We start from the raw sequence: 27638 nt of genomic DNA, 5'->3' as shown, positions 1-27638 counted from the left end.
GTAACTGCGGCTGTACATCACTTTTATCTCTTACGTCCTGTGTGAGCAGCATATGTGGGATGTATGGCACATACAAGATCATAAGGCTTTGGTACACTGGCCCAAAGTAGGACTGCCCTGGGCAGGAGATGCCTACAGTAAAGACTGCTATAACAATGAACAGAAGAACATCTACTGTTATGGCAAGATTTTACACAACTGTACTTTTTCAAAGAAACCCTGTCCCAATGAAAAATGAGATAGGTTTAACTCATCACAAGAGCTACCAACTCATATATCCTTCTTGCAGAGGTCAGAGCAATCATTAAAACTGTCCTCCATCTTAAGAATCTCAAGTCAGCCATGCTAGCTTCCTCAGATGGAACAAGTGTTAGCTTCTCGAACACAAAATTAAGATCCCAAGGAGGGGCCACTGGTTTTCTTGGAAGCCACTTATGTAAAACCCCTTTCAGAGGCATTGTGGCATGAGAATGCACTGAAAGAGGGGGATCTATAGGTAGACATGCTGAAATGGCTGAAAAATGAACCTATCTATATCAAACAAAGCTCCTCATTAGCACTCTTCAAGAAAAATCTTGATGATTGGATGGGAAATAGGAAATTCACCCCGGGGATAACCTCTGTGGCTCTGCTCGACAGTGACACAGGAAAATAATTTTCTTGGGTGGCAAAAGCCAGGGTACCTTTTTGGCTGGGCTTGTATAGGCCCCAGGGCTGATAGCCTAGTACCTACCTATGATGGAGTAACAAAGGCAACAAGATAGTAACAAATATTGTGAAAAACAGAGAACAACTAACCTAGAATCGACACTCTTTATGCTATTGGCATCAACTATAAAGCCTTTTCCCTTTGTTAATTCATGATTTGCTAATAGCAGGCTTTATTGTCACCAGTAGCACCTGCTGCACATCCTCAGCAAACGGGTGCCTAAAGGGAAGTAAGACCCCATCATCAACGTAGTCAGCCGAAGTTAACTGGGCTCAGGGTGTATCAGACATCCCTACTACTCTGTGAGAAGATCCATTCTGTGAGGAAGCTTGTGGTAATTGCCCCTTGCTATTTCCAAAAAAGGGAGAACCCCTGTTGCCTGGGTGAGAAGGTAATCACCATAATGATCTTGGGGTATTTTCTCTGAATCTTCAGATATATCCTGGACATCAATGGAAAATGTGGAAAAGTATACAGGAAATTCCTGTCCAAAGAAAAGAAAATGCATTTGTCTTCCAGGCCTTTTTGTATGGAGGGTTGAGGGTGGCCTAATGGTTAAGGTGTTTGCCTTACAAACACAAGGTGCAGGGTTTGAATCTCACAAGGGATAATTGGCTAGGCTTAAAATGGCTCGCAAGGGCAGTTAGCTTAGTACTAATCTATGAACCTATAAGAACTTTGCCAGCTGACTGTTCAGAAAGGAAGCAGATAGGTCTACTTGTGGAATTCCCAAAGATGGATCAAATCTTGGAAGACCCCCTGATATATCTTCCATTTGCAAGGGTCTGCCCTTGTCCTGTTCAGCTGGTTTGCCACATAGTTTTGTTTTGACAGAATGTACAAGGCCTGTAGAGTGAAACTGTAAAGTAAAGGTATATCCCAAGCTAACATGGCTAACCCGAAAAGGGAAAACGACCTTGTTCCCCTGTGCTTGTTGTCGTATCACATGACTGTGGTATTGTCTACAACAACTGGAAGTGTTCCCAGGGAAACAAATATAATTCTAACAGTTAAGTGCCTTCATCAGGACAAGCATCTCTTTTGCATTTATATGCTGGCCTTGGTGTCCCACTCCTTGCACTTTTATACCTCCTGAAACTGTTCCCCAAGCAAAGTCCTGGTACAGTGGATGGTCCAAAGGGTATGGTGGAGAACTGATGTATCATCTGTCTTCTGCCATTCAGTATGTATCATAGTAAGCAGCTGCAGCAATTAGACAGACCTCAGAGGTTTCTAACATAGAAGATAAAGGGCCTCAAGCATGTGCCTGACACGGACCGACTAAAGTCCCTGTCACTATACTCTGTATCATATACACTTCTTAGTGGAGACATATGCCTGGCCTACAAAGAAACCCAAGACCCAAACCTAATGAACTTACTGCATATACATAAATCAAACAAGTCTAGGACTACCCATTCCAGGGACTTATATATGGCCTGCAACTTAAATAGAACTTGCTGGAGGGAAAGATTTATCTCCCATTGACTGCCACATCTTTGGAACAGTCTACCAATTTATGTGAAACAGAACACCTCTATGACACTGTTCAAGAAGAACCTGGATGAGTGGATGGGGCACCGTAAATTCTTACCAGGGACAGTGCCGACAACCCTCCTGGACATGGGCAGTCATCACTAAATGCAGTATGGGTATTGACTAGTACTTCTACAGTATTACACTGGGTTGAAACAGCTAGGCTTAAAATGACCTCCAGGTCAACAGTCTACTAATCTCCTATTATCCAGACACACAAAACCTTCTGAATGAACAGGGATATGGTAATAGGTATCTTATAAAAATATCTTAGAAATATAGTGTTATCAGAAAACTTGAATGAGTTAGGAAGAAGTAACAGGTCATGAAGAGACAGCATTTTGAACTTGGGCACTATCACAAACAGGTTTATGAATGAAAGATCCAGAACTGGCGTCAAAGGATTTTCTTTGGCATTAAAAACTTCCCTGAATTAAAACTTGTTCCCACCTGGGAAGGAGGAACTGGTTCTATCATTACCAGGGACAGCACGTTATGAAGAACAGGTGGAAATAAGAGTCTGGTATGGTAGATGAGGGATTAGCCTTGGAAAGAAGGAATTTCCTCCCACTGCCTTCTGTAACCTTGATGAATGATCTTCAGAACCAATTTGTCTGAACCCATCTGTTCCAATGAAAAAAGTGGAGAGTGAGACTTTATGGAAGAGAAAACAAGGTCTCTTAAATAGTCATTCTGACTTACTGGACTGTCCTTGGTTTGGGGGGGAGGCAGTCCAGAATTATTTTTGGAACCCCCCCCCCCCACCATTTCTTCTTAAATGCCTGCTTACCTGTATTTTGTTGAGATTTTTTTTTTTGTCATAACTGGATAAGGGGTTACAGAATCCCTTAGAAATGTGGGAGGGTTGGGAGGATGGCCTAATGGTTAAGGTGTTTGCCTTACAAACACAAGGTGCAGGGTTTGAGTCTCACAAGGGATAATTGGCTAGGCTTAAAATGGCTCGCAAGGGCAGTTAGCTTAGTACTAATCTATGAACCTATGAACCTATGAACCTATGAACCTATGAACCTATGTGCAAAAGGTGGACTAAAACGCCTTACAGACTTCCCTGTATCAGTTTACCCCTTTCATCACACTTTTTGATTACCCCTGTAGCAGAGTGGCTAAAAACTAAACCTCTATCCTAGGAGAATGGAGATTCTCAATTTTAACATTATTAGGGAGAATCTGCAGCAGAGGGGCCAAAAACTAAATCTCGATCCAAAAGAGAATGTAGATTCTCAATTTTAACATCATCAGGGAGATTCTGAGAACGCAGCCATGTAAATCTCCTCAAAACAGTACCAGTGGCCACAGTCCTGGAAAAAGTATCACCTGAGTCATAACTACACAGTAAATAAAGAGTAGTGACTTGTACAATAAGACACTCAATTATTTAAGGCAGATTCTCCACAAATGAAGAATCTGCAGACAAAACATTCCTCATACTTTCACAATCAGTTAGAACAAACCTTAACACATGAGCCTAGCAATTCAAAATTCTGAAAATGAAAGTTGTAAAAGCACACCTTTTTTTCCTCAAACTTAATCAATAATCTTCCCATCCTCTTCAGAAAAAGCAGGACTGGAATTAACTAAATGTTTAGCAACAGCAGGATTAATTAAAGCTGCACTTGCTGGGTCAGGTTTGGGAAAAGTGTATAAAAACTTAAAAGAATGAGGAACTTTATGCATCATATCTGCCTTTTTAGCGGCAGCTGTCTGACTAAAAGGAAAACTGCAGGCAGTAACACACATCCTTCAAAGTTGACAGAAATGTAGGAAGAGGTGAAGGTTTTGGAAATTCCTTCTGTAACAGCTCATAGTATTTTTTGAAGGACTGAGAAACGTCAGTGCTCTCCCTTTGAAAACACTGGCACATTCCAGAAATATTCTCAACAGAACCCCCCCCCCCCCCCCACAGACAGAATCAGAAATAGCTCTCTTTTGAGTCTGAATCAGAAATCAGAAGAGAAAACCTGTACCTGTCGCTTCATCTTCCTGTCCAGATTCAGAATCTTGAATCTCTTTAGTAAAATAGGTATCCCTTTTTCTTTTACCAGAAACTAATTAATGAAGGATCAATAATCTGAATAAAACCCAGAGCCAGAGCCAGTAAATTACCCCATCCAAATAAGTTTGAGGAGGAGTAGTTACATGTTTAGTTCTCTGTTTCTTTTTGACAGGAAAAATGGGGCCAGCAGTGTTATTAATAGCAACAGCGGCTTCAACTATTCAAGTGGCAACCTATGAATTCTTATGTCTGACTTTGGATAATTGAATTTAATGTCCAAGTGGTTGCATAACTAAAGTATGGTGTTCTTGGCCGGAGACTTTTAAGTTCATATGTGTTTACTAGGCTAATAACCACAAGGGCCTTTTTAAGCCTAGCCATGCATCCCAAATCTCTAACAAGTTCTGATACCTTTGATAAGTGTAAGCATGAGCCTGGGAGATGAACTATTTACAGGTTACCTGTGCCCATTAGAGACATAGGTGCCAAACCAGAGATGAATTTCCGGTTTCCCATCCAATTGTCCAAGTTGCACTTGAATTGGGTTAGGGAGGAACTCTGCTTCACATGGATGGGGAGCCTGTTCCATAGACGGGGTAGTCTCTGGAATACATACCTATCTCTCCAGCAGGTCCTATTTACATCACAGGTAAGGTTCAAGTCTTTAGAAAAGGTAATTCTGGTACTATTTGTTTTGTGGATATGCACAAGGTCCATCAGAGTGGGGCCTGAAAATGCCTTGCATGCTAGGCATAGATCTCTCCTCAAAAGCCTGTAGGGCACATAATACAGGGGCAGGGCCTCAGGCGGTCTGCATAGGACATATTACTTATGCCCTGTATTCTCTCAGTACCATGGTGGAGGTTCCAGTTTTTGGATATGCCTGGTTAGGTACATACCAAAGGGGGCACTGTACTCAATGATAGGTTTGATGAATGCCGAATACGGTGGAACAAGGACTTCCTTGGACTTAGATGCCATACCTTTGTTTATAAGTTGCGCAATGCAGAAGGATTTTCTCACCACTGTAGACACGTGATGATCAAAGGCTAGATTACTATCTGTGTGTGTCCTTAAGTCCCTGACTACTAGGTCATCTCTAAGGGGTGTGTTGTCAATATGATAGTTACCAGGGAGGTATGACTTCCCAAAGGATACTATTATGTATTTCTTGGTATTTAATTTTAGTCCATGGCTCTGACACCAGTTGTTTGTCTGTGTCAGCCCCTCCTGGAGAACAAGTGTGTCAGTGTTAGATTCAATGACAGCTCCTAATTTGAAATCATCTTGCAAATTTAGTTTGCCAGTGATCACTGACATTGGCCTTGACTTCAGGCAAGTAAATACCAAAAAGGAGCAGTCCAAGGACTGACCCCTGAGGGACTCCACTTGTAACTTGCCTCTTTGTAGAGGTGGACTCCCCAATTCTAACTTCCTGGGTACAATAGTCAGTTGGCTATCCACCGGGTGACATACTTAGGGGACTCCTCTCCTCCCTTGAGGTCTGTGTCTTCTGTGAGAGACTCCTTTGAATAGTCAAAGTGTTTCCTCTTAATCCGCCTCTTCTGTCAGACCTCCCACTCCGTTGATACCAAAGAAGAGGGTGTTGAGGCTGGAAGCACTGCCAATGGCAGCAGATTGAAGACCAACCAGAAAAGGCTGTCCAGGAGCTGGCGGATTACTAGTCACAGGTCAAGACAAGAAAGGGATAGAACACCAGCTGGGGAAATCCGAATCAGCTCCTTGGAGAAGGACATCCTCTCCACAACATCAAAGGCAGAATTGGACACTGGCATTCCAGAACCAAGGGGTGGGAAAGCTATGCCTTGTCCCAACATAGAGACCAGGGATTACCTGACAAATGCCAAAGCTCTGACCAGCAGGGACAAACCTGAAACAAGGGCTATCTACCCAGAACTAGAAACCCCAGCCTCAACACCACAGCCCCAAAGTCCTGACGGCCGAGAAGAAGTCGGAGTCAATAAGAGCAAGTGAGGAATCAGAGCTGAAGATGGCCAAGCTTTTGGATCCAACACCGAGGGTGTGAATACAGATGGGGTGGAGGTAAGAATCCAGATAGATGGAGCTGATGGTCCAAGAACTGGTCCCAGACCCAGAAGGATAAGGCTTAATTGGATCTGAGTCTGTAAAAAAGATCTCATCAGCTGCTCCAAGTCAGACGCCTTGATACCGCCCATCGATTCTGATGACTGGGTGGGAGAAACCAACAATGGAGGCTTAAAGGGTTGCTTAGGGAGACTCAAAACTTGGGCAGAGAAGGCGAGGATGACTGTGAAAGTTTTGGTGAGGTGGACAGGGAGAAGGAGAAAGCTGCCCAACCTAAAGGGGACCCCTTTAACCAGAAAAGGGTTAGGAAGACCTGGAGCCAGTGACAGAGCCTTGCTAGTAGTCGGCACAGAGGGCAATCGGCTCTGAGAGGTTGGACTGGATGCCAGGGCTGAGGCAACCTGGGCACTTTAAAGTCATGGGATCTTCAGGTCTGGTGATCCTAAAGAAGATGGACCCGAGTCAGAAACCAAGGAAGACCTTTTCCGATCCCCCTTGGATATCGAGTCCAGCAAGTAATGCCTGTCGGACACAAGTTTCGGGCTGAGGAAGTAGAAGAACATGCAGAGCTAGCAGAAGGAAGTCCCTTAAGGACCAACTTGGCCCCTCATTCATTGATTGCCCTGGACCAAATCCCTCATAAATCGAGCATGAAAAGCCCAGATGGGTAATTCCCAAACAATACCACACTTATGTGCATCCTCTGAAGGTAATTTACTCCTGCAGGTGACACATTTTTAAAAACCTTTATCCATAATGAAGTCTATCCCAAATAACCATATGAGTGGAAAAAACAACACGCCTTTATTATTCTAAAACTAAGACTCAAAAAAAGGTCAGAAAGCTACATGCAAGAAAAGGTGGAAAGCCCAATACACACAACACTATAAACATACCTTAACAACGCTACCTACCTACCTGTCTCTGTACAGAAACACACTGCGCTACCTTATAAACAGTAACCAGGTAATACTAAGCACAAAGATCAGGAAAACTCTATACCACAGCTATTACAAAAATGATACACCAAAAAAGGATACACAGAAGCAGAGCCAGATTGAGCTGCTTATAGGAATGGCAGCAAGCTTGATCTGAGGAGTTGGCTGAGGAGCAGGGGACTGTGGTAAAGGAGGAAGTGCCTGCAAGTTGCAAGTCTGAAGGATTAGGGTGATGTCAGATCTGAGTTAACATAATAACAAACATGTTGAAGCCAGACATGAAGACAACATTGGATCTATGCTTTCAAAAGCTGCGTCACAGGATGAGAAGGAAATCAGCTACAATGGGCCTCAAAAAAGATAAAACAAAAAGAAAAGTCCCCTCACTCAAACAGTGTTAACCTGAATACTCCTCACTGCACAATGATGCACAAACTACTCCATGAATATAGTGTAGAAGAATAAGAAACACTGTCTTCAGTGTTCCATGCTACAATGTTATAAGGTAGTGTAGAAGAATAAGTAACATTGTAACATTGTCCTCAGTGTTCCATGCTACAATGTTATAAGGTAGTGTAGAAGAATATGTAACATTGTAAAACTGTCCTCAGTGTTCCATGCTACAATGTTATAAGGTAGTGTAGAAGAATAAGTAACACTGTAACATTGTCCGCAATGTTCCATGCTACAATGTTATAAGGTAGTATAGAAGAATAAGTAACATTGTGACATTGTCCTCAATGTTTCATGCTACAATGTTATAAGGTAGCGTAGAAAAAAAAGTAACATTGTAACATTGTCCTCAACGTTCCATGCTGCAATGTTATAAGGTAGTGTAGAAGGAAATGTAACATTGTAACATTTTCCTCAATGTTCCATGCTACAATGTTATAAGGTAGTGCAGAAGAATAAGTAACATTGTCCTTAATGTTCCATGCTGCAATGTTATAAGGTAGTGTAGAAGAATACGTAACATTGTAACACTGTCCTCAATGTTCCATGCTACAATGTTATAAGGTAGTGTAGAATAAGTAACATTGTAACACTGTCCTGAATGTTCCATGCTGCAATGCTATAAGGTAGTGTAGAAGAATATGTAACATTGTAACATTGTCCTAAATATTCCATGCTACAATGTTATAAGGTAGTGTAGAAGAATAAGTAACATTGTCCTCAATGTTCCATGCTACAATGTTATAAGGTAATGTAGAAGAATAAGTAACATTGTGACATTGTCCTCAATGTTCCATGCTACAATGTTATAAGGTAGTGTAGAGGAATATGTAACATTGTAACATTGTCCTCAATGTTCCATGCTACAATGTTATAAGGTAGTGTAGAAGAATAAGTAACATTGTCACATTGTCCTCAATGTTCCATGCTACAATGTTATAAGGTAGTGTAGAAGAATAAGTAACATTGTAAAATTGTCCTCAGTGTTCCATACTACAATGTTATAAGGTAGTATAGAAGAATAAGTAACATTGTGACATTGTCCTCAATGTTCCATGCTACAATGTTATAAGGTAGTGTAGAAGAATAAGTAACATTGTCTTCAATGTTTCTTCCTACAATGTTATAAGGTAGTGTAGAAGAATAAGTAACATTGTCCTCAATGTTCCATGCTACAATGATATAAGGTAGTGTAGAAGAATAAGTAACATTGTAAAATTGTCCTCAGTGTTCCATGCTACAATGTTATAAGGTAGTACAGAAGAATAAGTAACATTGTGACATTGTCCTCAATGTTCCATGCTACAATGTTATTAGGTAGTGTAGAAGAATTAGTAATATTGTAAAATTGCCCTTAGTGTTCCATGCTACAATGTTATAAATTAGTATAGAAGAATAAGTACCATTGTGACATTGTCCTCAAAGTTCCATGCTACAATGTTATAAGGTAGTGTAGAAGAATAAGTAACATTGTGACATTGTCCTCAATGTCACAATGTTAAAAGGTAGTGTAGAAGAATAAGTAACATTGTGACACTGTTCTCAATGTTCCATGCTACAATGTTATAAGGTAGTGTAGAAAAATATGTAACATTGTGACATTGTCCTCAATGTTCCATGCTACAATGTTATAAGGTAGTGTAGAAGAATAAGTAACATTGTCCTTAATGTTCCATGCTGCAATGTTATAAGGTAGTGTAGAAGAATATGTAACATTGCAACATTGTCCTCAATGTTCCATGCTACAATGTTATAAGGTAGTGTAGAAGAATAAGTAACATTGTCACATTGTCCTCAATGTTCCATGCTACAATGTTATAAGGTAGTGTAGAAGAATAAGTAACATTGTCACATTGTCCTCAATGTTCCATGCTACAATGTTATAAGGTAGTGTAGAAGAATAAGTAACATTGTCCTCAATGTTCCATGCTACAATGATATAAGGTAGTGTAGAAGAATAAGTAACATTGTAAAATTGTCCTCAGTGTTCCATGCTACAATGTTATAAGGTAGTATAGAAGAACAAGTAACATTGTGACATTGTCCTCAATGTTCCATGCTACAATGTTATAAGGTAGTGTAGAAGAATAAGTAACATTGTCTTCAATGTTTCTTCCTACAATGTTATAAGGTAGTGTAGAAGAATAAGTAACATTGTCCTCAATGTTCCATGCTACAATGATATAAGGTAGTGTAGAAGAATAAGTAACATTGTAAAATTGTCCTCAGTGTTCCATGCTACAATGTTATAAGGTAGTACAGAAGAATAAGTAACATTGTGACATTGTCCTCAATGTTCCATGCTACAATGTTATAAGGTAGTGTAGAAGAATAAGTAATATTGTAAAATTGCCCTTAGTGTTCCATGCTACAATGTTATAAATTAGTATAGAAGAATAAGTACCATTGTGACATTGTCCTCAAAGTTCCATGCTACAATGTTATAAGGTAGTGTAGAAGAATAAGTAACATTGTGACACTGTCCTCAATGTTCCATGCTACAATGTTATAAGGTAGTGTAGAAAAATATGTAACATTGTGACATTGTCCTCAACGTTCCATGCTACAATGTTATAAGGTACTGTAGAAGAATATGTAACATTGTAACATTGCCCTCAATGTTCCATGCTACAATGTTATAAGGTAGTGTAGAAGAATAAGTAATATTGTAACATTGTCCTCAATGTTCCATGCTACGTTATAAGGTAGTGTAGAAGAATAAGTAACATTGTGACATTGTCCTCAATGTTCCATGCTACAATGTTATAAGGTAGTGTAGAAGAATATGTAACATTGTCCTCAATGTTCCATGCTACAATGTTATAAGGTAGCGTAGAAGAAAAAGTAACATTGTAACATTCTCCTCAATGTTCCATGCTACAATGTTATAAAGTAGTGTAGAAGAATAAGTAACATTGTCCTTAATGTTCCATGCTGCAATGTTATAAGGTAGTGTAGAAGAATATGTAACATTGTAACATTGTCCTCAATGTTTCATGCTACAATGTAATAAGGTAGTGTAGAATAAGTAACATTGTAACACTGTCCTGAATGTTCCATGCTGCAATGCTATAAGGTAGTGTAGAAGAATATGTAACATTGTAACATTGTCCTAAATGTTCCATGCTACAATGTTATAAGGTAGTGTAGAAGAATAAGTAACATTGTCCTTAATGTTCCATGCTGCAATGTTATAAGCTAGTGTAGAAGAATATGTAACATTGTAACATTGTCTTCAATGTTCCATGCTACAATGTTATAAGGTAGTGTAGAATAAGTAACATTGTAACACTGTCCTGAATGTTCCATGCTGCAATGCTATAAGGTAGTGTAAAAGAATATTTAACATTGTAACATTGTCCTAAATGTTCCATGCTACAATGTTATAAGATAGTGTAGAAGAATAAGTGACATTGTGACATTGTCCTCAGTGTTCCATGCTACAATGTTATAAGGTAGTGTAGAAGAATAAGTAACATTGTCCTCAATGTTCCATGCTACAATGTTATAAGGTAGTGTAGAAGAATAAGTAACATTGTAACATTGCCCTCAATGTTCCATGCTACAATGTTATAAGGTAGTGTAGAAGAATAAGTAATAATGTAACACTGTCCTCAATGTTCCATACTACAATGTTATAAGGTAGTGTAGAAGAAGAAGTAATATTGTAACATTGTCCTCAATGTTCCATACTACAATGTTATAAGGTAGTGTAGAAGAATAAGTAATATTGTAACATTGTCCTCAATGTTCCATGATAAAATGTTATAAGGTAGTGTAGAAGAATAAGTAACACTGTAACATTGTCCGCAATGTTCCATGCTACAATGTTATAAGGTAGTATAGAAGAATAAGTAACATTGTGACATTGTCCTCAATGTTTCATGCTACAATGTTATAAGGTAGCGTAGAAAAAAAAGTAACATTGTAACATTGTCCTCAACGTTCCATGCTGCAATGTTATAAGGTAGTGTAGAAGAATAAGTAACACTGTAACATTGTCCGCAATGTTCCATGCTACAATGTTATAAGGTAGTATAGAAGAATAAGTAACATTGTGACATTGTCCTCAATGTTTCATGCTACAATGTTAAAAGGTAGCGTAGAAAAAAAAGTAACATTGTAACATTGTCCTCAACGTTCCATGCTGCAATGTTATAAGGTAGTGTAGAAGGAAATGTAACATTGTAACATTTTCCTCAATGTTCCATGCTACAATGTTATAAGGTAGTGCAGAAGAATAAGTAACATTGTCCTTAATGTTCCATGCTGCAATGTTATAAGGTAGTGTAGAAGAATACGTAACATTGTAACACTGTCCTCAATGTTCCATGCTACAATGTTATAAGGTAGTGTAGAATAAGTAACATTGTAACACTGTCCTGAATATTCCATGCTGCAATGCTATAAGGTAGTGTAGAAGAATATGTAACATTGTAACATTGTCCTAAATATTCCATGCTACAATGTTATAAGGTAGTGTAGAAGAATAAGTAACATTGTCCTCAATGTTCCATGCTACAATGTTATAAGGTAATGTAGAAGAATAAGTAACATTGTGACATTGTCCTCAATGTTCCATGCTACAATGTTATAAGGTAGTGTAGAGGAATATGTAACATTGTAACATTGTCCTCAATGTTCCATGCTACAATGTTATAAGGTAGTGTAGAAGAATAAGTAACATTGTCACATTGTCCTCAATGTTCCATGCTACAGTGTTATAAGGTAGTGTAGAAGAATAAGTAACATTGTAAAATTGTCCTCAGTGTTCCATACTACAATGTTATAAGGTAGTATAGAAGAATAAGTAACATTGTGACATTGTCCTCAATGTTCCATGCTACAATGTTACAAGGTAGTGTAGAAGAATAAGTAACATTGTCTTCAATGTTTCTTCCTACAATGTTATAAGGTAGTGTAGAAGAATAAGTAACATTGTCCTCAATGTTCCATGCTACAATGATATAAGGTAGTGTAGAAGAATAAGTAACATTGTAAAATTGTCCTCAGTGTTCCATGCTACAATGTTATAAGGTAGTACAGAAGAATAAGTAACATTGTGACATTGTCCTCAATGTTCCATGCTACAATGTTATAAGGTAGTGTAGAAGAATTAGTAATATTGTAAAATTGCCCTTAGTGTTCCATGCTACAATGTTATAAATTAGTATAGAAGAATAAGTACCATTGTGACATTGTCCTCAAAGTTCCATGCTACAATGTTATAAGGTAGTGTAGAAGAATAAGTAACATTGTGACATTGTCCTCAATGTCACAATGTTAAAAGGTAGTGTAGAAGAATAAGTAACATTGTGACACTGTTCTCAATGTTCCATGCTACAATGTTATAAGGTAGTGTAGAAAAATATGTAACATTGTGACATTGTCCTCAATGTTCCATGCTACAATGTTATAAGGTAGTGTAGAAGAATAAGTAACATTGTCCTTAATGTTCCATGCTGCAATGTTATAAGGTAGTGTAGAAGAATATGTAACATTGCAACATTGTCCTCAATGTTCCATGCTACAATGTTATAAGGTAGTGTAGAAGAATAAGTAACATTGTGACATTGTCCTCAATGTTCCATGCTACAATGTTATAAGGTAGTGTAGAAGAATATATAACATTGTAACATTGTCCTCAATGTTCCATGCTACAATGTTATAAGGTAGTGTAGAAGAATAAGTAACATTGTCACATTGTCCTCAATGTTCCATGCTACAATGTTATAAGGTAGTGTAGAAGAATAAGTAACATTGTCCTCAATGTTCCATGCTACAATGATATAAGGTAGTGTAGAAGAATAAGTAACATTGTAAAATTGTCCTCAGTGTTCCATGCTACAATGTTATAAGGTAGTATAGAAGAACAAGTAACATTGTGACATTGTCCTCAATGTTCCATGCTACAATGTTATAAGGTAGTGTAGAAGAATAAGTAACATTGTCTTCAATGTTTCTTCCTACAATGTTATAAGGTAGTGTAGAAGAATAAGTAACATTGTCCTCAATGTTCCATGCTACAATGATATAAGGTAGTGTAGAAGAATAAATAACATTGTAAAATTGTCCTCAGTGTTCCATGCTACAATGTTATAAGGTAGTACAGAAGAATAAGTAACATTGTGACATTGTCCTCAATGTTCCATGCTACAATGTTATAAGGTAGTGTAGAAGAATATGTAATATTGTAAAATTGCCCTTAGTGTTCCATGCTACAATGTTATAAATTAGTATAGAAGAATAAGTACCATTGTGACATTGTCCTCAAAGTTCCATGCTACAATGTTATAAGGTAGTGTAGAAGAATAAGTAACATTGTGACATTGTCCTCAATGTCACAATGTTATAAGGTAGTGTAGAAGAATAAGTAACATTGTGACACTGTCCTCAATGTTCCATGCTACAATGTTATAAGGTAGTGTAGAAAAATATGTAACATTGTGACATTGTCCTCAACGTTCCATGCTACAATGTTATAAGGTACTGTAGAAGAATATGTAACATTGTAACATTGCCCTCAATGTTCCATGCTACAATGTTATAAGGTAGTGTAGAAGAATATGTAACATTGTCCTCAATGTTCCATGCTACGTTATAAGGTAGTGTAGAAGAATAAGTAACATCGTGACATTGTCCTCAATGTTCCATGCTACAATGTTATAAGGTAGTGTAGAAGAATATGTAACATTGTCCTCAATGTTCCATGCTACAATGTTATAAGGTAGCGTAGAAGAAAAAGTAACATTGTAACATTCTCCTCAATGTTCCATACTACAATGTTATAAAGTAGTGTAGAAGAATAAGTAACATTGTCCTTAATGTTCCATGCTGCAATGTTATAAGCTAGTGTAGAAGAATATGTAACATTGTAACATTGTCCTCAATGTTCCATGCTACAATGTAATAAGGTAGTGTAGAATAAGTAACATTGTAACACTGTCCTGAATGTTCCATGCTGCAATGCTATAAGGTAGTGTAGAAGAATATTTAACATTGTAACATTGTCCTAAATGTTCCATGCTACAATGTTATAAGATAGTGTAGAAGAATAAGTGACATTGTGACATTGTCCTCAGTGTTCCATGCTACAATGTTATAAGGTAGTGTAGAAGAATAAGTAACATTGTCCTCAATGTTCCATGCTACAATGTTATAAGGTAGTGTAGAAGAATAAGTAACATTGTAACATTGCCCTCAATGTTCCATGCTACAATGTTATAAGGTAGTGTAGAAGAATAAGTAATAATGTAACACTGTCCTCAATGTTCCATACTACAATGTTATAAGGTAGTGTAGAAGAATAAGTAATATTGTACCATTGTCCTCAATGTTCCATACTACAATGTTATAAGGTAGTGTAGAAGAATAAGTAATATTGTAACATTGTCCTCAATGTTCCATGATAAAATGTTATAAGGTAGTGTAGAAGAATAAGTAATATTGTGACATTGCCCTCAATATCCCATGCTCTAATGTTATAAGGTAGTGTAGAAGAATAAATAACATTGTGACATTGTCCTCAATGTTCCATGCTACAATGTTATAAGGTAGTGTAGAAGAATAAATAACATTGTGACATTGTCCTCAATGTTCCATGCTATAATGTTATAAGGTAGTGTAGAAGAATAAATAACATTGTGAAATTGTCCTCAATGTTCCATGCTACAATGTTATAAGGTAGTGTAGAAGAATATGTAACATTGTAACATTGTCCTCAATGTTCCATGCTACAATGTTATAAGGTAGTGTAGAAGAATAAGGAACATTGTCCTCAATGTTCCATGCTACAATGTTATAAGGTAGTGTAGAAGTATAAGTAATATTGTAACAATGTCCTCAGTATTCCATGCTACAATGTTATAAGGTAGTGTAGAAGAATAAGGAACATTGTCCTCAATGTTCCATGCTACAATGTTATAAGGTAGTGTAGAAGAATAAGGAACATTGTCCTCAATGTTCCATGCTACAATGTTATAAGGTAGTGTAGAAGTATAAGTAATATTGTAACAATGTCCTCAGTATTCCATGCTACAATGTTATAAGGTAGTGTAGAAGAATAAGTTACATTGTGACACTGTCCTCAGTGTTCCATGCTACAGTTTTATAATGATACCCTAACCAAATAAGGACAAAAGATAATTGTCTACAAAACAGCACAACATCCAACTTATCACAGAATACCAGGGGCTAACTGTTAATAGGAGTACACTGAGCACACTTACCAAATGATGTGACCCACGTTGTAGCTATACAAGGCACTTGATGGTTAAAAGGAAGGTATCTGTTATGAAGCATATTAGTTATTCAAAAACCATAACATGACTGTTTGCATTACTTGTCACTGAAAATCTGACATCTGGAAGAAGTACGCAGCATTCAGTACTGAGTGAAAACATGAAGATACAAAAGAGTCAGTGGATGAAGACCCATGGTTTATCAAATCCATCCGAGAACACAAGACAGTTCCTGCATATTTGCCTCCACATTGAGTGATTCTTTTTTCAAAGTAACACTAAGCTCATCTAATGACTTACACTGCTTCACTGTCAAATGCAAAATACTGTCTACCACCCTCTCTGTGAAGGAGCATTTCCGTAAGGCTATTTAGAGATTTGTGCCTTTCAGGTGCCATCCATCCACTGCACCATCATCTGGCATCTTTTCTTCTATTCCATCCTTTCCACTTGCCCAAAAAATATCTCAATTTTTTTTTCTGAGTATAAAAGCCCAGCTTTGTAAGACTTTGCTCACACCCTTCCTCCCCACATACCAAACAAGCAAGTTAACAAGCTTCCACACCTGTTCTACTTAGGGTCATCACTCCAGCAGACTAGCACTTGGTAAGGAAAGACTGCTATTACTGTCAAAGGCTTAATAAACAAACACAGGTACACAATGTAACAGAAGACAGGTATACTACCTATACGCAGTCAAAGGACTGCAAAGCATCAGTACAACTTTTAAAGCAGTTACAACACATAAAATAAAAGGCAAATTATCATGCAAATGTGGGGAAGTAAGCATCACTCTCACACTTCATTATGACTGACTTTATTTTATACAAATCTGGAAATCAATAAAATTAAACAAATAAACCTATAAAATCATCCCTCCCTTAGAGATGCAGCTGAAGCAATTTATTAGTATGCTGTAAGTTCACCATCCAAACTGCAGATACCAGTGTTAAAGCTATCAGGAAGTGGTTCAGCATATGACATCATATGACAAAAGTTTGTCTTAACCATAGAGGAGATCTGCAATTTCAACTACCATGCAGATACATAGACAGTTACTAGGCATGCAGTCTATGAAACCATTAAGGAACCTAGCCTAACCTCCCAATTGCCCCAAAGTACTGTCTGGTTAAGTGCTTTTCTAAGGTCACACAGTAAGCAAATGAAGGAGGAAAGATTCTAACCACGTACCTTTGGCACAAAAGAAGCAGCACATTAACAAGTCAGAGCTTTATTCCACTGTGCTAACTGCCAGGGTGTACTACTGTCAAAGTACAAACATTGTCTACCACCCCCTCTGTGAAGCAACATTTCCTTAACCCGTTTAGAAATCACCAAGTGCAACATTTCCTTTTCCACCACCATTTGCCTCTTCTTCTCCGCCTGACTCAAAATATGCACATGTATCTGCAGCTAGGTTCAAGTCCACATCTACAAACAAACAAAAAAAGGATCTTTTACCACGTAATCCCCTGAAAACATTTATGGAACTTCTTACTGTTTGATGTGCCTTGTTCAGGAAAATGCTGTTGCGGCATCTCACGTCCACTTTCTGAGTGAAATTCTATGGCTTCTTCCTCTTTTACAACTGAGGACTTGGAGTTTTCTGTGGCCAGGAATCCTGCTGCTGTCAAAAAAAAAAAGAAAACTAAAAGTTGCACATTTTGAGACACCTCTCAGTTGTTCCAGGTCTATATACAGTTCTGTAGCAGGAGTATAAGACATGATTCTGTGAGTGCTGAGATTTTGAAAAACAAACTGCAATTCAGACAAAAAAGTAAATTCTGAAACTTGCTGTTACAGACTTAATGTGTTTGTAGGGGGAGCTTTACCCCTTGCACCCTCAATGTGCAGGGGCTGTGCCCTACACCCCCTGCTACCTGTATATACTCCAAGTCTGTACTTCAGAGTAGGAAGAACAATGAAGTAAGACAAGTACCGCAAGTTTGGATTTGGTACTTATTTGTCAACATTATGAGTTCTACTGTGGTGGTGGTGCTGCGGTAACGTTGTCGCTTCATAGTAAGACGTTGTCCTGTTTGATTCTCAGTTAGAGCGTCTTCTGTGTGGAGACATGCATGAGTGGGCGTACCTTCGTTGAAGGATGTGCGTCAGGGCCAGCAACTCGGCACGTAAAAATCTACTGCCAATCATTACCGGACCAGAGTTCCACTCTGGCGACCCCTAACCGGGAAAAGCCGAAAGACACAAACAAACGAGTTCTAGTCCCATAACTCTGAGGACAGTGTTTCGAATCCTTGGAATTCTAACACAGAGACTCTGTACAATTTTCTACCCACTTTGTATTCCGTGCTGGAGGCACATTTGATTCCAACAGTTCATTTCAGCTTCTAGCTTGAAACTTGATTTCACTTTTTACTCCCCATGTCTTTTCTGCTATACAATAACTTACTTATTTCATTCCACTGTAATCAATTCCCCTGCACTACTTTAAAATGTAAAATCGATATTTTTCTGAATGCCCTTTTACCATAGCTCTTAACTTCTTAGAGTAAAAAGTCTGGGCAAATACATAAATAATGGTGGGACAAAGGCTGAAAAACAGGGACAATTTTTAAATATTGCTCTTACAAACTTAGAAAGTTATTAGAATAACAGATTTTGCATTAATATGAATTTTCTGATGGGTCTGAAGTCTGAAACTCAAATGCCTATCATTACTTTCTGACTTTGATCCTCAATTTGTCAATAATTTGCCAGAAAACCACAACTGTGTGATAAATAGACCAAAATATGATGCAAAAACCTGGACATTTTGCTAAAATCTAGATAGTTGAGACACATGCCTTTCAGCTTCAATCCAAACAGAGATGAGAAATTAGATGAGACTCCACAGAAGTGCAACTACTTTTTGCATCTATCACTGTCTTTCCTATCTCCTCCAGGTTCAACTTCATTTTCTTTTATTTCTATGCCACATAATCAAACACACATGATGGACGCTGTAGGAGAAAGCAGTACGGCTGACCACGGTCAGGGGATAGTAGATGCACAATGAGATCAGTAAGTAGTGTGGTGAAAATAATAAGAAAGCGGAATGATCTGTGCATGTCGGAGAAAGAAGTCAGTATGTGCATATGACTAAATTTTAACCATGTCAGAATATTCCTTTAAACAGTAAACAAATTGCACATGAGCAGAAATACATATTATGGTCTGTGCATGTTTATGTATTTTGCTGAAACTACTACATAGCTGGAACATGAATAACTACATTTACAGATCTTGGTAGTAAACAACTTTTTATTGGATACTGGCAGTGGACTTATAGATAACATTTGTTATTTTTACTTGCATTTTCTTATAAAATTACCTGGACATATTTATTCGGGGAGACATTAGACTGTGGTTCTGTCTCCCACACCTGTGATTTCTAATAAATGTTGAAACTCTATCAAGACTGTTTATATATTTAATTAATTTTTTAAATTTCCTTAACAGTATGGTGACATAACTCGGATCTATTACTCCTAGTAAATTGGGGGTTGGTACTCCGGATAAACACTCTTGTCCCTGTGGCAGTTTTCGGTCTACTGGTTGCTCTGCAATGTTAATTCACAAAGCAGCACCAAAGTTAGTTCTGACAGACTTTCTGTTGTACAAACTAATCTAATTTTTGTTTAACTACAGAATAAGCTCCTGAAAGGTAAAACAAAATGAGAGTGGGAAGGAATTTATTTTTGAGAAAATATACATTATTGAACATGAGAGTGGGTTTTTGAAAATAAAATTTTGCACCTGTAGTGTATGAATGGAAATGTGAGTGGGTTCCTTGCAAAAATTCACTTTACAAGACGTAGTTTTTAGATGTACGACAGTGGGTTTTGCAGAACAAAGAACTCTGCACAATGTGAATGACTTGAAGCATAAGAGTGGGACTCTTTACAAATAAAATACAAAAAGGGGTTATGTGTGAAAGTGAATAACATCTAATTCTTTCTAAAATCTACTTATTTCTCAAAAAAAGGGGGGGGGTAAAATCTAGTGCTATAAAAGAAGCAAAACAGGGCACTCCAGCAAAATATATGTTCCATCACTGCAACAGGGAGAGTTGCAGATATATATAAAAAAAAAAAAGGTAAAACAAATTAACAAAAAATAATGATAAACTAGTTTTTCCCCTTACGGAAAGCTTTGATAAAGACATTTTAGCTAATCTACAAAAGAGATTAAGAGAAAAAGTTTATGAAGTACCTGCAAGCTGCTGGACAACTTTTGTAATGCATGACAAGTAAACAAACAAACACACGCGCACACACACACACACACACACACACACACACACACAGACACACACAAACAGAGGCACACACACACACACACAAGCACACATACTCACACACACACATATACACACACACGCTGTATACACTCACACACTGTATACACTCACACACACACACACAACACAGACACACACAGATACACACACACATACATGCACACACACACACAGACACACACACATGACACACATACACACACACACACACACACACACACACACACACACACACACACACACACACACACACACACACACGTATATTAATAGTACAAAGTTTAAAACACAATAAGCAAACTAAAACTCGATTAAATACAGTACGGTCATAGTCAGCAGTATCTGTGGTGGTGGTGCTGCGGTAGCACTGTCGCCTCACAGTAACATGTTGTCCTGTTCGATTCTCAGCTAAAGCTTCTTCTGTGTGGAGACATGCGTGAATGGGAGTACCTTCGTTGAAGGTTGTATGTCAGGGCTGGCAACTCGGTACGTAAAAACCTACTGCCTATCATTAGCGGACCGGAGTTCCGCTGTGGCAACCCCTAACCGGGAAATGCCAAAAAGATACAACCACAACAACGGCCATAGTCAGCAGTGAATTTTCAGATTATCTTAGATTCCCTTCCTTCAATAAGAACAAATCCTGCAAAATATGCCACAGTACTTAGGGACCATGTTCAGTTATAAGCTTCACCAGAAGACAAACAACAGACACCTGTCTGAAATGCCCTTTGGCAACCCCCTGCCTGGAAAAAAGTAGATAAGATGGCCTTGAACAAATATTTCAGCTATTTAAGATCCTTTTTTGATATTAAAGTAAATGATAGTAAAGTCCCATCTTTGATCGATATAGGTGTCACTAGACCCATGCTATGAAAGTGTCAAAAGTCCTTCTAAAATATAAAGAAACAGAAAATATCCCTATACAGATAGGATCCTTAACTAAAACATGCTTTCCTTGTCGGTATCTCTACACCTTTAAATCTTTTAGGCAGAAATTTGCTTTGCTTTATAGGAAAAATTGCTCTTTACTTTTTCCAAAATACTGACAGTAATTAAAATAGTGAATTAGAACTTTTGGACTCCGTATCATCTCACATCTGGACAATTCATAAAAAACGATGTAGGGTTAATTAAAACTACACTATCTGTTCAAATAACTTTAAAAATCCAATGTCTCTTTCCCAGCCATACCTCAGTATCCCCTCTGCTGTAGCTGAGTCTGGAATAAAACTGGTCATTTCAGCCTTACTGATGCAAGAATCATAATGCCTAAGAAGAGCCCATATAATACCCCTATTTTACCTGTATAAACTACGTAAAGACACTTACAGATTTGTGCAAGACCTTAAAGTTGTAAATGCAGTACTATACCTTCTTTCCCTATTGTCCCCAACATTTCTAACATCCTTAGCTCCATGTCTCAACCTCAAGATGCACGCACTTGAGGCCCTTCTCAGTATGGAGAACATCGATGTCTGTGCTGTGACTGAAACCTGGTTCAAGGCTCCCGAGAGCACCCCGGCACTATCAGGTTTTACCTCACATCATGCGTTCTGGCCCCAAAATCCAGACAACACCAAGAAAGGAGGGGGGGGGTGTCTATATTCATCAAGGACACCCACACCTCAAGGTTGGTGGCAACGCACGATGCATCGGAGACCATCCAGGTGCAATTAACCATAGGCAAGACTGCTCTGCAATTTGTAGCATGTAACAGGCCACCCTCTCAATCTCAGGAACCTCACATAGCTTTCCTGAAAACACTGGAAGGGATAAATGTATCTCCAAACACCATCATACTAGGTGACTTCAACTACCCGAATATAGACTGGGATCACTACTCAAGCCCCAACACTCTAGCCCAAAGGTTCCTAGAGTTCATAAACTCAAATGCCATGGAACAACTAGTCACCATCCCCACAAGAGGAGAAAACATACTAGATCTCATCATCACGAACATGGGGTCACAATGTTCAACACCGGAAGTATACCCCTCACTGGTGAGATCAGACCATAAACTAATCTCACTGGAAGTCCACATCCCGCCCCCACCTGAGATAAAAAAGACCACAGTGAAGAACTTCTCAAAAGCCGACTTCACACTTCTAAAGACTAGTGTGGTCTCTTTTAAGGCCCCCGAGCCTGCGGAAACCATTACTCAAGCCGCTGAATCACTTACAAATGCCTTCTACCAGCACCTACAGGACTGCATGGATCAGGCAATCCCAAACAAAACAAAGACTCTTTTTACCAATGGCAAGCGTCCAGTCTGGTGGACCCCAGCCATAAACAAGCTCTACAACAAAAGGAGGAAGCTACTACAAGATAGAGCAAAATCCTTAAATGGAAAGACACCTTTGATCATTATAAGTAAAAAACTAAGATCTCTCATAAAATCATCCAAGGCAAATTTTGAGAGAAAAGTCGCTAAAGACTGAAAAGACAATCATAAGGCCTTCTTTAGCTATGTTAGAAACCTGGGAGGAAACTCCCAGATATGCTCAGAATTAGTTCAAAATGATGTAAAAATTACTGAACCTACAGACATTGCCAACATACTGGCTGACAGGTTCAGTGCAAACCCCCCCCCCTCCCCCCCAAAATGTGAGATATCTATACCAGAGGATTGTAGCCCCCCCCCCCCCAAACATCTCTAATGCTCAGGTGAGAACTGCTCTCTCCAAGGCAAAAAACACAGCATCCATGGGACCAGATGGTGTCCCCGGTTGTGTGCTCCACGAACTCAATGAGGAATTAAACCCGCAGTTAGGGCAGCTGTTTAACCTTAGCCTCACCTCAGGATACGTGCCCAAGGAGTGGCGTACGGCAACTGTGGTCCCACTTCACAAAGGCGGTGCCTCCACCAACCCTGGAAATTATCGTCCCATCAGCTTGACAAGCCTGATCTGCAAAGCTATGCAGAGGATCATAATGGAACTCATAAATAAAGCCATAGGGGACTTGCAGACTTTGGATCCGACTCAGTTTGGCTTTGTCAAAGGCAGATCATGCCTTTTAAACTTGGTTGACTTTTTCGAAACAGTCACCAAGGCCATTGATGAGGGAAAGGCCGTCCACACAGCCTACCTTGACCTGGCAAAGGCTTTCGACACAATACCCCACTCGGGTATCATTGAAAAACTCATCAGCTTAAATGTAAACCCATACGTCACAAGATGGGTTGCAAACTGGCTAAGTGACAGAACCCACAGGGTCAGAGTTGCTGGCGCCATGTCAGACTCAAAGCCTGTCACAAGTGGTGTCCCACAGGGCTCAGTCCTGGGCCCACTCTTGTTCGGCATCTACTTTTCAGAAGTACAAGCAAACACAGGAGGGTTATGGCTGACAACATTTGCAGATGACTGCAAACTGGGCGCCATAGTTGAGAACACATCTGACACAGATATCCTTCAGAAGGGTCTTATAGAAACAGATAACTGGTGCCAGAGCCATGGCCTAAAGTTAAACGCCAAAAAATGCATAGTCATACCCTTCGGGAAAAACAAGGTTACCCCTAGCTACCATATAGGCGGCAATCCACTAAGCACAGAAGAGGTTATCAGGGATCTGGGGACCCAGGTTGACAGTAACCTTTCGTTTGACACTCACGTTGCCAAAGTAGTTAGGTAGACCTTCTTCATTGCCCACCTGATCATGAAGGGATTCACATCCAGATCAAGGGAGGTCATCGTCCCCCTGTACTCATCACTCATCAGACCAATGATTGAGTACAATGCCCCATTCGGAATGTATCTGACACGACACCTGCAGCAACTGGAAAGGCCCCAAAAGTTCCTCACCAAAAGGATAAAGGGTCTCAAAAATATGTCTTATGCTGCCCGACTGAAGGAACTCCAGCTCTATTCAGTCGCCACCGCCTGCTCAGAGGTGACCTGTGCCTGACATACAAGGCCATGTCCAACCCAGAATTGATGAACATGCTTCACCTCAAAAAATCTAGATCCCTCAGAAGTACAAGGGCGGGAGACTTAAACCTTGACACAGTTATTAATAGGACGTGCTAGAGGGACAGATTCATCACCCAGAGACTCCCTATGCTGTGGAACAAAATCCCGGTACATGTGAGGCAGAGCACCTCGCTGGCTTTGTTCAAGAGAAATCTTGACCAATGGATGGGAGATCGCAGATATACCCCAGGGATTATCTCAGTGTCACTGCTTGACAGAGGCACAGCAAAATAATGGGCATAGTATCCTTCAAACTAAAGGGGTGGCGAAAGCCACAAAACTCTGGGATAGGCTTATAAATGCCCTTGGGCAGATAGCCTAGTATGAACCTATGAACCTATATCACTTTCCACCACTACCTTTTCGGTTATATATTTCCTCAGACTTCTCTATTCCCATTCATCCAGCCAGCCAGTACTTGTTCACTTTCACCTATAGAGGGCAGCAACATATTTAGACATGCGTACCACAGAGTTACGCAGAGTCTTCTGCTTTATTTAATAGAGAAATACAAGACAGTCAGATAACATGCAATTTCCCTGTGGGTCTGTACCTATAGAGTATGTAGATCCTTTACTTTTAGCTTCTAATTCTTTGACTGCTTGTCAGACACTAATTTTTATACTTTCCACCTTAGCTAATAGGCTTTAAAGTTAATGGAAAAACAATCAGCTTTGGCAACCACAAGTTCAGTATTTAAGACATTTAATATCACAAAATGCATGACGCATTTTACCATCTCATATTACAGCTATACAAACTGTACCTCGACCCACTATTATAAAACGGCTTAGATCTTTTTCTTTGGCAACAATGGATTTCAAACTATCCAAAAGTAACTAAAGCTTTATTAGAATTATTAAAAAATGATATAATAGAACCTTTGCCATGTGGAATTTAACGGCCCAGCACAGAAAGTTCTTCCGTGAATTCCACACTGTTTTGTATGAAATGGTCAGAGATCGGATACTTTACTATTCAGGGTATACAAACATATTAAGCTAGAGATGGGAAAATGCCTTTGACAAAACCTGTTTTTTTCCATATATGGTATTACTGTTGTTAGTGTTGCTTTGTGTGTGACTGATGTGTTTGTGTAGCGTATGACTGCACACAGAGAGATTAGAACAAAGATAAATAAGCAGGATCAAATCCCCGAAAAGGGAACACCTGCATATAGTATGTATCATAATTATGGTAAGGAAAGTTGTAAGTATTTGAGTGGTTTTAACTTATTAAGAATTGCTCTGGTGGGGGTGTAACCATTTAATGGCACTTATGATAAGTAAAAAGTAAAAGTGGTAGGTGCTGCAACACAACACTTATGATAAGGATAAATTAATGAAACTGAAATGTATTTTTTAAAGAAAAGAAAAACTAAGTGGGAACAAACAGCAGTATTTTATCTTGGGATACAGAAGTGCTCAAAAGGAAAAAGGAGTCAGCATTAAGGGGATTACAGGATGCTAATACAAAAATGTTGCAACAGGTAAGAGAGGTTAAAGGCAGTACAGACCAGTAAAAAGGGATCCCTATCCTGTTTTGGCAGGTTTGGGTGAAAAAAAAAAAAAAAAAAAAACTAAGGATGGCTTTCTCTGACCTCTGCATTTTTGTACTGTTAAAGTAGCTTTAAGACTGCTAGCCCAAAGGCATAATAAAGGATTCAGGCCTTGGTGTATTATAGCACAAAGTTGAATCTAGTGGAGGCCACCCTTTCCTCATGCATCAGAGCTGTAGTTATAATTGCTAAGCTGGTTCTCATGGCAACGGAACTCAATCTGTTGCAGTTCCACATTCCATGCATGCCTTACTGTCAATCATTAAAACTCGGTATCTTTCTGCTTCCAGACTGTTTAAATATATAACATTTCTTTGCAGATTTCGTACTGCAGATGAGAATGAGGAAAAACTGCACAACTGCCTTTTAATTAGTAACTATTTGCTTCATCCTAGACTGAACCTACAAGACATTAAATTACAGAATTCTGACCTGATTTTATTTGTTAATGGAATATGCATCAGGAAAAAAATGGACTACTTGTAGCAACATTTTTTTCTGTCTGCACTGAAAATAAGATTTTACTAACTGGACAGTTACATGGGCAAATTTCAGCTCAAATTGCTGAATTAGTAGCTACAGTATTACTAAAGCCTGTAAACTAGCTAAAAATCAATCTGTTACTATTTATCTGACTCCTTGCTCCTACCCTTCCTGTATTGCTGTGGTTAAGTACAACACATACTGTACTGACATTTTCTGACAGTGTGCAACAAAAAAAGGCTATTCCATTAAATCCTATTCAGTTTTCCCTTTTGTATACTTTTGAATTAATAATGTACTTATTTCTGTGCAAAGAATTTCTATTTTTTAGAATCAAGTTTACAGTTCCAGAAGGGTAAGGAGGACCCGTGATAGATACTGTCACTCCCTGGACTTACCACAAAAAAGGCAAGCTGGCTGTTGACACGCCACACTTTAATTGTAAGCGCTTTCATTGAGGCACATACCTCAACTTCTTCAGACAACTCAACACAACACAATACATTTAAAATATACTGCAATCAATTAAGACCAATTAAGTTCAAAAATCAATTAAAACAGTATAAATTTAAAGGTACAAGACCTAAAAAATACATAATATGACAAACTTTAGAATATTGCATATAAAAACATTTTGACTTGACATTATGGTTTGTCATGACATACAATATGTCATGTTACCTCATCTTTATGTAACCCCTAAACACTTTTCCCGGTTAGGGGTCGCCACAGCGGAACTCCACTCCGCTAATGATTGGCAGTAGATTTTTTTTTTACGTGCCGAGTTGCCAGCTCTGACGCACAACCTTCAACGAAGGTACGCCCATTCACGCATGTCTCTACACAGAAGACGCTCTAACTGAGAATCGAACGGGACAACATCTTACTGTGAGGCGACAACGCTACCGCAGCACCACCACCGCATTAACTTAATAGATAAAATAAAATACATAAAATTTATAATATGTGATATATCCAGTTATATACAGTTCCAGAAGGGTAAGGAGGACCAGTGATAGATTCTGTCACTCCCTGCACTTACCACTTTCTACCTCAATTGGCATGGATTTATCATTTGCCTTTCTATATGGGAAAAACACAGTCTTGAAATGGTTCTACTTCATTTGGTCAACTTACCATAATGTTGAATATAGGCCGTGGTGGTGCAGCGGTTAGCGTTGTCGCCTCACAGCAAGAAGTTCTCCCATTCAATTCTTGGCTTGACCGCCATGTGTGTGGAGTCTGCATGTCCTCTCCCGGTCGAGTGACGTTTAAAGACATGCAGGTAAGTGCATGCTTGAATGGGTGTGCCTTCTTTGAAGGTTGGGCATCAGGCTGGCAATTCGGCACTGTAGAAATCCACTGC

At 38.9% G+C, this 27638-nt stretch overlaps 1 protein-coding gene across 2 annotated transcripts in view; it reads right to left on the bottom strand.

The window, feature by feature from the left end:
* LOC122797152 overlaps nucleotides 1-27638 on the bottom strand; it is a 457322-nt gene that overhangs the window by 149840 nt on the left and 279844 nt on the right. For both annotated transcript variants that reach the window (XM_044065959.1, XM_044065960.1), the window contains exon 4: nucleotides 17456-17584. In XM_044065959.1, coding sequence (XP_043921894.1) covers nucleotides 17456-17584 — 129 coding nt within the window. The remainder of the gene's footprint in view (nucleotides 1-17455; nucleotides 17585-27638) is intronic.

The sequence above is a fragment of the Protopterus annectens genome, chromosome 3.part0 (assembly GCF_019279795.1).
Source record: "Protopterus annectens isolate FY-2018-M chromosome 3.part0, PAN1.0, whole genome shotgun sequence".
NCBI lineage: Eukaryota > Metazoa > Chordata > Ceratodontiformes > Protopteridae > Protopterus > Protopterus annectens.
Note: the sequence above shows the minus strand (reverse complement) of the source record. Positions and strands in the feature narration are given on the sequence as shown.